This window comes from Pelodiscus sinensis, chromosome 1, assembly GCF_049634645.1.
Source record: "Pelodiscus sinensis isolate JC-2024 chromosome 1, ASM4963464v1, whole genome shotgun sequence".
Classification (NCBI taxonomy): Eukaryota; Metazoa; Chordata; order Testudines; family Trionychidae; genus Pelodiscus; species Pelodiscus sinensis.
In genome coordinates, this window is record NC_134711.1 from 81530757 (window position 1) to 81546754 (window position 15998).

The following is a 15998-nucleotide window of genomic DNA, read 5'->3' on the forward strand; positions in this document are numbered from 1 at the left end:
ACAATATTATCCAATTATATGAACATGAACTTACACATTATGGGGTATATTCTTATCCCGATCCTTTGAATGTTTTCAGCAATGGTCTCCAGACATTAAGGACATGTATTTTACCACTTTGTCTAGAACTATCATACAGTTTCTTTCTATATATATTTTAGATAAATACAAGGAAATCTTGTTTTCATAATTTAAAAATGAAAGAGGAACCTACTCACCTTGGTGCAGTAATGACGGTTCTTCAAGATGTGTGTCCCTGTGGATGCTCCACTGTTGGTGTTGGATTTGTCCTGGAGCAGCATATTGGAAATTTGCCAGCAGTAGTCTGCCGGACTGTGCATGTGCGTTATGCACCTCGTGCTGTTCGTGCCATTTCTTTAGGCACACAGTCCACCTCCTGCCAGTTCCTACTGATCGCTGAGTGTCTGAAAAACACAAGAGCAGAAACTCCAAACCGGGGAGGAGGGTGGGTAGTGGAGCACCCACAGGGACACACATCTTGAGGGACCGTCGTTACTGCACCAAAGTGAATAACTTCCTCTTCTTCTTTGAGTAGCGTCCCCGTGGGTGCTCCACTGTTGGTGACTTAGTAGCAGTGGCCAGATAAGATGGAAGGTGGGATTTGGAGTTCCCGTTTCACCGCTGTGGATAGTACTGCGAAGGCAACTGCTGACTCACTAATGAAATTGTTAGGAATAGCATAATGCTTAGTGAATGTGTGATTAGAGGACCATGTAGCAGCTTGGCAAATGTCACATTAGGGGTCCCCCTTGAGGAAGGCCGTAAAAGCTGCCACCTGGTAGAGTGGGCTTTTGGTTTCTGGAAGAGGCTTGTTCTGTATTGAGTAGCATCGGACTATACATGAAACAATGAGTTTTGAGATGCTTTGTACAGAGACAGATTCGCCTTTGGAATGGTCAGCCACAGAAAGCAACAGCTGTGATTTGCAGAAAGGCCAAGTTCTATTGATGTAGAAGTGCGCTGCATACATCCAAGGTGTGGAGCATAGCATCCTGTCAGGAAGAGTGTGGTTTCGGGTAGAAACATGTTGGTGGGTGCAGTCCACCAGACCAAGGACTTTACCACTTTTGGTGGCAGAGTTACATGTCTGTGAATGTAGCATGTGCCGGGAGTATAAACAGAGGCCATCCAGTGCTGGAGGCACCGCAGGTGCAGCCATGTGTGAGCCACTACGTATGTGGTAGCCACCATATGCCCCATGAACTGAAGGCAGGTAAGTATGGGAACCATGGGGCTCATAAAAAGGATCTCTATAAGCTCCTGAATGGTTTGGAATCTGTGTGAGGGTAAGTAGGCCTGGGCAGTAGTTGAGTCCAGATGTGCTCCTATGAATTCTAGGAATTGTTGCGGCGTCATAGAAGATTTTTGGAAATTAATTATAAGACCCAGGGCTTCGAAGACTGCTCTCGTTGTATTGATGGATTGGAGCGTGTCTGCAAAGGAATAGACCTTGATCAAGCAATCGTTGAAATAGGGAAATATGATGATCCTGGCTCAATGCAGATATGCTGTGATGACTGCAAGTGTCTTCGAAAACACCCTGGGTGCCGAAGACAGGCTGAAAGGCAAGACTCAGTTCTGTATGCTGGATGAATTGTGACATGAAAGTAAGCATCCTGCAGGTCAAGGGATGCAAACCAGTCCCCACTGTCATGAGCTGGGATAATAGATGCTAAAGTCACTATCTTAAATTTCTGTTTGCGAAGATGTCAGTTGTGTTGACAGATGTCTAGAATAGGCCTCCATCCCCCCGAACTCTTCCAGGTGAGAAAATAATGGGAATAAAAGCCCTTGCCCCTGAACTTTTTGGGTACTCTCTCTACCACTCCAATGTTGAGGAAATGCAGAACTCTTGTTTCAAAAAGGTCTCGTGAGAGGGGTTCCTGAAGAGAGACAGGGAGGGAAGAGGGAGAAAGGTGAAGGGAATCAAGCAGCCAGATGTTACTAGCTCTAGAACTCAGCTATCGGTCATGATGGCAGCCCACTATCGCTGGTATGGTCTTAGACAGTGATGAAATATATAGGTATCTTTTCAGCGGTGACCAGTAAGTGGGATGGCTTGCAGACCCTCGACCAGCATGTCACATTTGCTGCCGGTTATTCTGCTGATTAGATACTCGGGTGTTTTGGGGGCACCACTTTTGTGGACTCTGTCTGGGATGGTGCTGAGGTGCAGAATATGGGAAGGATACGGGACATAGCGTCCGCGCTAGTAAGGAGGCATGTACATGCCTAGTGTTCTTAACATAGTCCTTGAATCTTTACTGGTATGGAGAACCTCATCAGTTTTTTCAGAAAAAGTTTTTGTCTGTGAAATGGGAGGTCTTCCACCTTGGACTGTAGTTCTTTAGGCACCCTTGCTGACTGAAGCCATGAGGCTCTGCACATCACCACTGATGTTGAGGTAGATCGTGCGGCTGTATCCGCAATATCCAATGAAATCTGGAGGGCCGTATGAGAAGATGAGTAGCCCTCCTGAACCACCGATTTCAGTATTTGCCATTTGTTATCTCGGAGGTGTTCCATGAGCGTAGTTAACTTGGCATAATTGTCAAAGTTATGGTTAGCTAAGAGGGCAGCGTAGCTGGCCATCCTAAACGTCAATGTAGCGAAGCCAATGAGTAAACCTTTCTGCAGAAGAGATCAAGCCTTTTGCTGTTCTTATCATTGACATTGTTTTTGTATTGTGGTGCCTTGGCCCTTTGTTGTGCTGCATTGACTACTGGGGAGCTAGGTTGAGGATGGGTGCAAAGAAAATCCATCCCTCTGGCAGGGACAAAATATTTCTTATCTGCCCTCTTGTTGGTCGCAGGGATGGAGGCTGGAGTTTCCCATATTTTGTCCGCTACCTCCAAAATGACCTCGTTGAGGGGTAAGGTGACCCTAGATTTTTGAGAGGGCTGTACATTTTTTAGCAAGCAGTGCTGTTTCTCCTGCAGCTCTGTGAGCTGAATCTCCTGGCTAGCAGCAACTCATTTGAAGAGGTCCTGAAACTGCCTGAGATCGTCGGCTGGTGATGAATCTCCCGGAATTACTGCTTTGTCGGGTGAAGATGAAGATGGATCCGTCAGAGAAACTCCCTGTGGTTGTTCATGGTCGGACAGTTGGCCTTCTTCAGGGTGGGAGTGCTGTGGCGGCTGGGATGTGATTTGTTCGGGAGTAGGAGGGTGCATGTTGGCTGGGGTAGGAGAAGAAACTATTGTGGCATCGTCTAGACTCTGATTGATGACAGCAAGGCGACCAATGCTGAGAATGGCGTGATGAGATAGAGTGATGTGCTGGGCAATGATGTTCGTAGCAGGTGTGGCTGTGGTGGCAGCCACAATAGTATCTTGAAGGCAAGGAGTGCACGGAGGACAAGGTGCTCCTACAATCATCGTGATAGTAGCATACACTGACAGTATTGGGGATTTGAGTGATCTAGACCTGGGTCTTACTGAAAAAGGAGGAGAGGGTGAAGTGCGGGTGAAGTGCATCAGTACTGATAATAAGGATGAGGTGAGAGAGAACGCTGTGCTGTCGAACTATAGTAAGCAGTGCGGTGCCGCGGAGCGTCAGCAGGTAAGGCTGATCGGCACCAGTGAGGGAGAAGGAGATACCGGAGAGAAGGTGATACGTTCTGGGCTGGGGAAGGGGGTAGTGACTCTGTATGTTTTATGCTGGGATTTAGCCAGAGCCGACGTTGGTACTGGTGGTGCCTTGGTTGAACATTGGGCAGCGGGAACTCTGAACGGTGCTGACTAGTGATGCCAGTGCCAACTGTGGTGCCGGTGCAGAGTGGACTGCCGGTGCTGACAGCGGTGCCCGTGCCAATGGTGGTGCTGACGATGACATGGGTGCTGTTGGCGCCATCAGTGCCGCCCCATAGATCAATGGCGATTTCTGTGCCAGGCGATTTCTGTGCCAGGCTTGTTTCTGGTGCCGGCGTACTGCGGCGTGGCTTGGAAGCTTTGGTAGGTGGAAGCTGTGCCTGAAGTGCCTGGCTTGTCACCAATGCTTACACGACCCAGTGGCAGAGATCGTGCCAGGGAGGCCCTCCTCTTTGTTGAAGAGCGATGGCCTGACGATGCAGCCCGCTATGAATCGACTCTTATAGAGACCGAGAGGGGTGAAGAGGGCTCCGTCTGTGAGGGCTGGAGTGCTTTATCAAATAAAAGCATCTGGAGCCTCATCTCCCTGTCTCTTTCAGCTCGAGCTCTTAGCTTCGCGCAATGGGGGCACTTCTCGGGAATATGCCCTTCGCCCAGACACTGAATGCAATGGGAGCGACCATCTCAGGAGGGCATGGGCTCCCAGCAGGAGTCATATTTTTTAAACCCAGAGGATCCCAGCATGGTCGTCTCTGCTTTTTATCTTCCTGTTACTCTTCTCTCTCTTTCTTTTCTTCTTTTTCTTCTTTTTTTTCTAAATGTGAGGTGTGTCCGGCTCCAACGTCTTTTTTTTTTTTACAGTTAGGAACTATCGAACTACTGCTAAAACTAACTATCAACAACAAACAACTAACAAACAGCTAATTCTGTTCTGACAGGATCTGATGAGAGGGAGCTCACTCTGTCTGCGACGGAGGACGGTTAGGAGGAACTGGCAGGAGCCAGACCGCGTGCTGGCAAATCTCTGATTTGGAGCTCTGGGAGAAGCCCAACGCCAACAGTGGAGCACCATGGGGACACTATTCGAAGAAGAACTAATGTTATTTTAAGGCTTTTGAATAATAATGACTTCTTACCCACTTTATAACAGTAATTAGTGATACGTTTTCCTTGTGTTGGACTCAAGGCACCAAGAAATTGTTCCTTTGTACTGTGGTTCAGATTAGGGATGTAAAATCCTGTATAATTAGTTAACCAATTAAATAGGGGGGTGAGGTAGGGGGCTCGTTATACTTATTTTAAAGATGTCCACAGTGAGGAACAAAGTATTTAAGTGATTTGCCCATGACCACATGGCAAATATCCATAGATTTGTAGAGCTCTAACTATGTAAATATGGGTATCCACATCTATGCATGTGGATGCAGAGATCAGCAGCTCATTTTTACGGATGCAGTTACAAATTCTGTATCTAGAACCCTGGAAATATGCAGATATCCTCTTTATGTCCGCAGGTATCAGCATCCGTGGATGTTGCTGCAGATATCCACATCTCACTTTTGTGGCTACAGATACAGATACAAATTTTGTATCCACACTAGGGATGTTAAAAACTGTTTAATACAGTAACCGTGTAACTGCTAAAAAATCTTAGTTAAGCTTTATACGGCAGAGCCCTCAGCAAAGCCTCCTCCCTGGAAGTGGAGCCAGAAGCCCTTGCCCGCCTCCCCGGGACCCTGAGTTTAACCAATACCATTAACTGATAATCATCAGTTTATCAGTTAAACAGTTAATTGGCTAAACTCTAACATCCCTAATCCACACAGGGCTCTACCCATAGTGAATCAGTAGCAGAGCTATGTAACCTAGAGTTCAAAGTTTCTAAGGCCAGAAGAGACCAGAGGCCAGAGGTGGGCAATAATTTTTGCAGGGGGGCCACTTCATTAATTTTGGTGGTGATCGTGGGTTGGCTCCCTGCCCCCTGGAATAGGTGGAGCCTGAAGAGGTTAGTTCTCTCTAGTCAGAGCCTGGGGGCGGAGGAGTGCGTGAAGTCCTTTGCTGTTCAAAATGGCTGGTGGCTCCCTCTTGGTGCCACGCTCCCCTGGTGGGAGGAGGGAGCTGCCGACTGCTTTGAACAGCGAATGACTTCATGCACTCCCCTGCCCCCGGGTCTCAATTGACTGGGAGCAGAGGGAGCGGCAGGATGACCACGGGCTGGATCAAACGGCTTGGTGGGCCGGATCTGTCCCGCAGGATGTATCTTGCCCATCCCTGATCTAGCCTGACCTTCTGTATGTCACAGGTCATTGAATTACACTCATTTACCCCTGCATTGAGATCAATTACTTGTGTGGGACTAAACCCTATCTTACAAAAAGATGGCTTTATTCACCAGTTGGTTACTTTAGCCACTAGAGAGCATTATCAATGAACTCCTCCATTATAGTACTTTTAACTAACCAGTTCTAAATTTTCTTCATATTAACTTTGTTATACATTTTATAAAACATAAGACCCTTGAAAAACACATCAGAAAAGATATCTCATCCAAGGTTAATTTCATCATGAAACTTAAGCCGTGTCTGCATAACCTAAGGAAATGTTTTCATATTATTATTTTCCATGATGTTTTACATTATTCTTATTTTCTTTCCCAAGATATGGAAAGACACAAAACTAATTTTTCTGTTAACTTATGTCCGATGCCGAGAATGGCTACTCATGTGCCTAATTAACATTCAGCAGTAGTCCCATGTACATCGGATTACAGGCAGTCCCCGAGTTACGTCGGATCCGCAGTTACGAATGGGGCCCTTCCTCTCCCTGGTCTCCAGCAGACCAGGGAGAGGAAGCAAAGCGGCGGAACACGCGGGCAGTGGACAGCCCAGATGCGTCTGGGCTGTCAGCTGGCCGCGTGTTCCGCCGCTTTGCTCTGCTCTGCTCTGCAGACCAGGGGGACGGGGGAGCAGAGCAGAGCAAAGCCACGGAGCATGCGGCCAGCTGACAGCCCAGACGCGTCTGGGCTGTCAGCTGGCCGCGTGTTCCGCCGCTTTGCTCTGCTCTGCTCTGCTCCCCCTCCCCCTGGTCTGCAGACCAGGGGGAGGGGGAGGAGAGCAGAGCAAAGCCGCGGAGCCCGAGGGCAGCAGGACAGCCACGGCGCGTCTGGGCTGTCCCACTGCCCGCGTGTTCCGCCGCTTTGCTCCCCGTCCCCCTGGTCTGCAGACCAGGGGGACGGGGAGCAAAGCAGAGCAAAGCCACGGAGCCCGAGGGCAGCAGGATAGCCACGGCGCGTCTGGGCTGTCCCGCTGCCCCCGTGCTCCGCGGCTTTGCTCCGGACGCCTGTGGTACAGCAGCTGGGGCGCTGCCGGTTGGTCCCGTAGCGCCGCTCTGGGCGCCACTGGACCAACCCAGCAGCACCCCAGCTGCTCTGCCCCAGGTGTCCCCAAGTCAGCAGCTGCTGAAAATGACCAGTGGCTGACTACAGAAAGCCCCTGCCCCGGGCTTCCTGGAATCAGCCGCTGATCAGTTTCAGCAGCAGCTGACTTGGGGATGCCTGGGGTTCTTAAGTTGAATCTGTATGTAAGTCAGAACTGGCGTCCAGATTCAGCCACTGTTGAAACTGATCAGTTTCAGCAGCGGCTGAATCTGGACGCCAGTTCCGACTTACATACAGATTCAACTTAAGAACAAACCTACAGTCCCTATCTTGTACGTAACCCGGGGACTGCCTGTACTTGCAGATATAAAGTTAAGTACATATTCAAGACTTTACAGGTTTGAGGCCATAAGTTTCAAAACAAGGAGTAGAGGCCATAAGCTGCAAAACCAAAACATGGTCTAAAATACACTTATAGAGTTTCTGATTTCCTATTGTTTGTTTGTATAATTAAGCATCTGATACATATACCATCATGTGTTGTCAATGTAATTTAGGCCTATATTTTGTAAAAGTTAGCTCATAAAAGAAAAAGTCCACTGACATCTCGTTCTACTCTGGGAAAAAAACTTTAAAAACTATCCTGGATATAAGAACAGCCATACCTGGTCAAACCAAAGGTCCATCTAGCCCAATATCCTGCCTTCCAACAGTAGCTAATGCCAGATGCTCCAGAGGAAGTGAACAGAACAGGTAATCATCATGTGATCCCTCTCCTGTCATCCATTTCCAGCCTCTGACAAACGGAGGCTAGGGAAACCATTCCTACCCATCCTGGCTAATAGCCATTGATGGACCTAACCTCTATGATTTGTTTTTTAACTCGGCTACCCCCTAAAGCGTCTGAATTTATCTAGTTCTTTTTTGAACTCTCTTAAAGTCCTGGTCTTCACAACAGCCTCTGGCAAGGAGTTTCACAGGTTGACTGTGTGCTGCGTGAAGAAAAACTTTCTTTTGTTTGTTTAAACCTGCTACCTATTAATTCATTTTGTGACCCCTAGTTCTTTTAGAATGGGTCTACACTGCACCGTAACTCAAAATAAGATACCCAATTTGAGCTATGCAAATGGAATATGTTATTTAAATGCTATTTTGAAATAGCTTATTTCATCATTTGGCTCTGCCTACACAGTGCCAAATTTTGAAATAAAGCGCTATTCCAAAATGTCCCTTACTCCTCGTAGAATGAGGTTTACAGGGACATCGGAACAGCGAGCCCGAAATAATGGGCTTGTTGTGAAGATGCGGGATAGCTATTTCGGGATATGCTAGTATCCCAAAATAGCATTGCAGTGTAGACATATCCTTATTATGGGAACAAGTAAATCATTTTTCCTTATTCGGTTTTTCCACACCAGTCATGATTTTATAGACCTCTATCATATCCCCCTTAATCTCCTCTTTTCTAAGCTAAAAAGTCCCAGTCTTTTTAATCTCTCTTCATATTGAACCCACTGCAAACCCCTAATAATTTTTGTTGCCCTTTTCTGAACCTTTCCAATGCCAATATATCTTTTTTGAGATGAGGCGACCACACCTGTATACAGTATTCAAGATGTGGGCATACCATGGTTTTATAGAGGCAATAAGATATTCTCTGTCTTATTCTCTATCCCTTTTTAAATGATTCCTAATATTCCGTTTGCATTTTTGACTGCCACTGTACATTGAGTCGATGTTTTCAGAGAACTAGCCACAAAGACTCCAAGATCTTTTTCTTGAGTAGTTATAGCTAAATTAGTCCCCATCATATTATATGTATAATTGGGATTATTTTGGATATGCATCTTACTTCTTCCTTTCTAGTTTTTGCTAAAGTTTGGAGTAAAAATGTTTACATGTTTTTGGAGAGAATTCAAAGAAGAGCCACAAGAATGATTAAAAGATTGGAAAACATGTCTTATAGTGACAGACTTAGAGTTCAGTCTGTTTAACTTATGGAAAAGCGGTTATGCAGTGACTTGTTTCCAGTCTGTAAGTGTGATGGACTGACGATATCCTGAACAAACCTTACAAAACTTAGATAAAAGTTACTGAATTAAGTTAAACCTTGTTGAAATTAGAGTTAATACTTTTTGAGTTCACTGCATTACAAGTGCAAATGTGTATGTACTATAGTGAGATTGTATGGAACTTCTTTAATGGAAAGACGAGAGTAATGCAGTCCCTAGAAAGTATGAGGAATTTTAAAGATCTTTTTTAACAATACAACCGAAGTGGATTTCCTTAAGAAATAGCTTGAGGTGAAGGGAATTCAAATTCTCCTCCTTCAAAGCCAATCTTTTGAAGACATCCCCTACGGAGAGAGATTCTTTGTACACTATCTAGTTCTGAAAACTCTAGTTCAAAGACTCAAACCATATAAGAGAACTGAACATGTTATGAAGGTGCTTGTTCTGTGCTGAAGCTCTGATGAACCTGTAACCATAGGGATGTCTCTAGGATGAGTATTAAAAGACTACACTTGCCAGAAGCCATGTGAGTTGGGATGAACACTGGTAAGCTTATTAGCAAGCAAACAGATCTTTTGACTGTTTTTTATGTTTTCTCTGTTAGGTTTCTTACCTTATGGAAAAAAATGGGCTTGTATAGAGAACACAATGTGATAACTAATACGTGTAGCAATTACACTGTTATCTGTCTCTGAAAACAAAGCAAGCTAGTGCCTAGGGCATTAGTCTGTGCAGGGAATGACACAGTGAAGGCAGGGAACTGTTTAGTCTTGGAATGCCCTGGTCAGAAGGGAAAGACTTGTGTTTCCATTCAAGAGAGGCAACAAGTGGGGAGCTGAAAGCTGGGAGTGGTTGTCATTGCTGAATTACTGAGAGGAAATACAGGTGCAGCTGGCCTGAACTGTTGGCAGTATGAACTCACAAGGGGAACAGAAATTTGATAACAAGAGGGCTCTTTGACGTAGGGGACATAGTATTACAAGATGCAGTGGCAGAAAGCTGAAACTAAACATAGTCAAACTCAGAAAAAAGTACAAATTTTTAACTCTGAGGGTAATTCACCACTGAAATAACTTACCACGGCTTGCGATGGATTCTCCAACTCAGAAAATTTTAAAAGCAAGGTTGGATGTTTTTTCCAAAAGATGTGCTTTCATTCAAACAGGAATTAATTCAGGAAGTCCTATATTATGCAGGCAGCCAGACTACATGACAACTATGGTTCCTTCTGGCATAGGCACCAATCAAGTGAGTCCCTTAACTACCTTGCTCTTTTGAGTCAGGCTGTTTGAAACTAAGGCCTGGTCTACACTAGAGAGGTAGGTTGCCATAAAGCAGTTGTAAGAGGTAAAATACGCGTTGCTCCTGCTGATGTAAGTCACCCGCTACACCGACTTCATAAGTCCATCTCTGCAAGCAATATAGAACTTAGGGGAAGGTCATCAGGGCAAGGCAGGGCAGTTCTGGCGGAGAGGGGGGTTGCAGGGCCCAGGCCCCCCCTTCCACCTCAGGCCCCTCCCCCAATCCCATCTAACTCCTGCTCCACCCCTGCCAACCCCACTCCTTTTCCCAAGCCCTGCTTATGCTCTACCACAACCCTGCCTCTTCCTGCCCCCTGCTACGCTCCTACCACTCCCATTGCACCCCATCCTCAAAGACCCCTCCTTTGAGCTACGCAACCCTGGAGATTACTGGGGGGCCAGGTGTGGGGTGACAGCAGGAGTCAGGCCACCACACTTACCATGGCAGTAGAAATTACAGAAAGCGGAGGGAACCAACAGCCTGCATAGGCTGGGGCCGGGGCACTCTGCCATGGTGAAGCGGAGCGACCTGGCTGGGAGATGGGTGGCAGAGAGGAGTAGGCTGCTGGGTTGCTCTGCTTCCCATGGCTCCTGCCACTGCAGTGAGTGCATGAGGGAAGGGGGGAACCCCTGCTGCCACCCCACATCAGCACCCCCAGGTAATCCCTCAGGCTGCCCTGGGCTCTGCAGGCTAATCTCAGTATGCGAGACTGTCCCATCCATAGGACAGTTGGGGCAGCTGCCATAGGGCCTCCCAAACAACAAGACCTGGAGTGGCCGCCCCAAAACATCCATGGGTGGGATAGCTCCATATCAGAGTGACGCAGTATCTGTGTAGACACTGCGTTACTTTGCTTCTTTTCCAAAGCCGGCGCCACCTCCACCTCCACCTCCACCTCCATTCACCCTGGGGCTGACAGTCTGAGCTGTCACAGCGCATGAGGCTCACAGCTGCAGCCCCTACATCCACAGTTAAGTTGGTGAAAGCTCTCCTGGGGTGTGTCTAGACTACATGCCTCCTTCGACGGAGGCATGTAGATTAGCCAGATCGGAAGAGGGAAATGAAGCCGCGATTAAAATAATCGCGGCTTCATTTAAATTTAAATGGCTGCCCCGATCTGCCGATCAGCTGTTTGTCGGCAGATCGGGGGAGTCTGGACGCGATGCCCCGACAAAGAAGCCTTTCTTCATCGACACAGGTAAGCCTCGTGAAACCAGGCTTACCTGTGTCGATGAAGAAAGGCTTCTTTGTCGGGGCATCGCGTCCAGACTGCCCCGATCTGCCGACAAACAGCTGATCGGCAGATCGGGGCAGCCATTTAAATTTAAATGAAGCCGCGATTATTTTAATCGCGGCTTCATTTCCCTCTTCCGATCTGGCTAATCTACATGCCTCCGTCGAAGGAGGCATGTAGTCTAGACACACCCCTGGTGAAGACATGCACCACTGTCAGAGGGACTACTAGGCTACGTCTACACTGGCCCCTTTTCCGGAAGGGGCATGTTAATTTCAGAAGCCGTAATAGGGAAATCCGCGGGGGATTTAAATATCCCCCGCGGCATTTAAATAAAAGTGTCCGCCGCTTTTTTCCGGCTTTTAAAAAAGCCGGAAAAGAGCGTCTACACTGGCCCCGATCCTCCAGAAAAAAAGCCCTTTTTCGGAGGATCTTATTCCTACTTTGAATAAGATCCTCCGGAAAAGGGATTTTTTTCTGGAGGATCGGGGCCAGTGTAGACGCTCTTTTCCGGCTTTTTTAAAAGCTGGAAAAAAGCGGCGGACATTTTTATTTAAATGCCGCGGGGGATATTTAAATCCCCCGTGGATTTCCCTATTACGGCTTCTGAAATTAACATGCCCCTTCCGGAAAAGGGGCCAGTGTAGACGTAGCCCTACAGTAATTACTGCATACTGAATTCAACTTAGGTCGACTTGATTTTGTAGTATATACTCACATCTCTGACTGCTTCATCTGTGTACCCTCTGCCCCTGCTCCTCACAGACACAGCTCTACCAAGGAGAAGACTTCATACATATCTGCCAGGACTATGTGAATTTTACCATATGTGAAGAGGAATAGCTTCCCCATCCTATCGCACAGACCTCATGCCTTTGTTATTATGCACCGCTGTTCTCAGGTGAACACTCTCACCTGCAATTGATGTTTTCCTAGTGGATCCAGCACTTTTCTCACTGCTACTGAAGCGCCTGTCTGTATTTGATGCGTAGTTTCTGTCTAAAGATATAAGCAGAACTATAATAGAAGAGCCTTCCTAAAAGAAATGTACCTTGACAGCAGCAGCAAAGTTAACGCTCTGATTTGCTGTAAAAGTGGAGAACATAATGGGATCTAAATAAAGAACAAAGTAAAGGAGCTTTTTAATCTGAAGTACAGCTCAACCAAGAAAGTTATTCCAGTTGCTACACGGAAAAACAAACAGAGATACATAAAATGATCTTTAACAGTAAGGTCTTATCTGCAGAAAAAAACTTGCCCTAGTAAAGCTGAGTTTTCAATTTGATTTAGCTTATCTGGTACAAATCTCTGTGTAGATACCTCTTATACTGATTTAAACCTGATTTATCAGATTCCTTAACAAATTAAGCTACATCAGTGCAAGACAGGTTTAAACTGAGTGTCCACACAGAAGTTTGCACTGCTTTAACTAAATCAATTAATTAAATGTTGAATATAAACAAAGCCTTAGTGAGAGATCTAGAGAAAAATAAATAGTTACTTCAGAAAGCAAGCCTAAATATCAAGCTTCAAAAGACACATCTCACTAATGGGAGCTTATTTGAGCCACGGTAATAACCCTGAATTGCCAACCTTATATGTTCAAAAAATCATGTTAAGACCCCAAAATTATGCAACTGGCTTAAAAATCAAGAGTTCTCAAAAATGAATGTAGGGTACTTTCTATTTGTCTTCTGATTTATGAGTCTTTAAGGTGCATTTAGTTTCATTTGTGTCAAGCTCTTATCTATAACCATGGGGGTCTAGAAATTTAGTTTTAAAAAACTGAAAGCTGAGCTCTCATACAATCTCTGAATTCCGGTGGGGCTTTAAGAAAAATAACACTGATATTGTAAGACTTCTGGTAAAATTATGAGTGATGGCAACATTGTATTGGAGGAAATGAAATCAGCATCTGACCACTTCATTTTTTAAAGTCCTGACTGATGTGTTTAAATTTTCAGTCTTAATCACATTTATATAGATTGCACTTTACATTTCCAAACACATACTTTGCTTTACAAAAATAGAACCATGTCGTGATTGACGTCGAAATGAAGGACTTAGCCTTTCCTTGCGTGCACTTTCTTTTTCTTGTTGCGAAGTTAAAGCACGTGTAATCGTTTCTCTCTGCATGCTTTCTCTCTCTCTGTCTATTTTTGCTTTCAGTTTTTTTGTTCTCTGTTCTTCTTGCCATTCTTTGGGAGAAAGTTTCATCAAAAAATCTTCATAATATAAACTCTGCACAAGAAGGATTTCGGCATTTGCAATTTCACTACAAAAATACATTAAAGCATACAGTTAATATACTAGATATACAAATAAAATGTAAAGTTTAAATTACATCTACTTAAAATGACATTATCTTAGTCACATATTACAATGGCATTTTTCAAAAGGTAGCTTACTAAGAAATCTTCTCATATCTAGGTCAGGAAGTTCCTCCTCACCATATGGGCTCATACTTACTACAGACACTGCGGTGCAGAACTAAAAAAAGGACCAGTTACAATGATAGCCTTTCTATGAAACAATGAACGTAAGTTCTTTCTGTTGATCTCTAAGGAAAGTGAATGAGAAATTTCTTACCTGATAATTTGCTTTCTGCTAGCCAACTCTCTCTACATTTATCCCTAGCAGGAGGAATTTCTCTACATTTATCCCTTGCAGGAGGAATAACGGTAGTTCAAATTAGGAGCTTTAATTCGAACTACCTAGTCCGTGCTGTGTGTAGCTGCAGGCACGTAGTTCGAACTACGGGCATTTAAAAATGGCGCCCGCCCAGAAACATGCAAATGAAGCCCGGGATATTTAAATCCCGGGCTTCATTTGCAAATTCGAATGCCTACTTTAGCCACCCTAGTTTGAACTAGGGTGGCAGTGTAGACATACCCTGACATACTTAACTCACTTCATGGGGGTCAATGGATGTGGGGGACGGACCCAAACTAAGCACCTACACAACAGCTCAATGTGGCAGTGGGTGAACCTCAAAGATGAGTTCCCCCCAGAGTGTTCTTCAGAAGAGGAGAATCGGCACCACTGTTACCATAAAAAGAGGAGTTTATTTGTAACATAAAAGTCTCACCTTTTAATAGCGAAGAGTTCATTAATAGCAGATTTTACATCTGCCACCATTTCCATTTTAGATTTTGTTTCTTGGGCTGCACTAAAAAGTAACATAGAAATATTACAGAGATGTATGTATACAGTTTTTGGTAGAACAAAATATAAACAAACAAACATTAACTATAACAGAAATTCTAACATTTTAAGTGCATCTGTAGAACTCCGGTCATTTTCTTTCAGAAATTCCTCAAATGCAATTGTATCTTCTTCTAGCTTTGCTTCAGCAGAACTGGCCTCTTTCTCTTTTTGCGTTGCTAATTTCTCCAGCTTCTTTATAGTTTGTTTTTTTACTTTTACTGTGTACTAGGAAAACAACAGAGTGGGGAAAAGTTACATACAAAATGCTGTCTGAATTTATTTTGCATCTGTATTTCATTATTTCAGGGAGCAAAGTAAATGCCGTAAGATGTGCTCAGAGAAATAGGAATAGTCATCCAAATTCAGACAAGGAGACACAGCATGAATTCATGTCCAAACTACATTATTTCAATGCTAAGATTTAAACATAATGTTAAGAAATGCAAAATAAAAAATCCCATAATTATATTTTCCACCCCCACTGCATATACCAAGCCTGATTCTCCATTGTTCTAAGATCTTTTTATGCTGTTTTGGCACCAGAACAAGACCTTTGAGGCAGCAGAGCTTTCCCCAGGGACTATCCTCAATGTAAGGAAATTCCTCAGGAAATACAGAGCTGGCAGTGTGACTCTGTACTGGTCCCTAACCCAGGGGGCAGAGCTGAAGTGATACTGGAGGCATGCAGCTAAACATAAGTTAAAAGTGAATGGTATGGAAAAACTTGCACTGTCATAGAATTATAGGACTGGAAGGGACCTCGAGAGGTCATCGAGTCCAGCCCCCCGCCCTCAAGGCAGGACCAAGCTCCGTCTACACCATCCCTGACAGATGTCTATCTAACCTGTTCTTAAATATCTCCAGAGAGGGAGATTCCACCACCTCCCTTAGCAATTTATTCCAATATTTGACCACCCTGACAGTTAGGAATTTTTTCCCAATGTCCAATCTAAACCTCCCTTGCTGCACTTTAAGCCCATTACTCCTTGTCCTGTCCTCAGAAACCAAGAGGAACAAATTTTCTCCTTCCTCCTTGTGACACCCTTTTAGATATTTGAAAACCGCTATCATGTCCCCCCTTAATCTTCTTTTTTCCAAACTAAACAAGCCCAGTTCATGAAGCCTGGCTTCATAGGTCATATTCTCTAGACCTTTAATCATTCTTGTCGCTCTTCTCTGTACCCTTTCCAATTTCTCCACATCTTTCTTGAAATGTGGTGCCCAGAACTGGACACAGTACTCCAGCTGAGGCCTAA

General features: G+C 45.0%; 1 protein-coding gene across 1 annotated transcript in view; it reads right to left on the bottom strand.

The window, feature by feature from the left end:
- The window catches only part of CCDC38 (coiled-coil domain containing 38), a 60355-nt gene that overhangs the window by 29087 nt on the left and 15270 nt on the right, over window positions 1-15998 (bottom strand). The window contains exons 7-11 of the mRNA XM_075933675.1: window positions 14804-14967; window positions 14624-14704; window positions 13548-13810; window positions 12451-12534; window positions 219-425 (exon numbers count right to left, since the gene is read on the bottom strand). Of these exons, the coding sequence (XP_075789790.1) occupies window positions 219-425; window positions 12451-12534; window positions 13548-13810; window positions 14624-14704; window positions 14804-14967 (799 nt within the window). The remainder of the gene's footprint in view (window positions 1-218; window positions 426-12450; window positions 12535-13547; window positions 13811-14623; window positions 14705-14803; window positions 14968-15998) is intronic.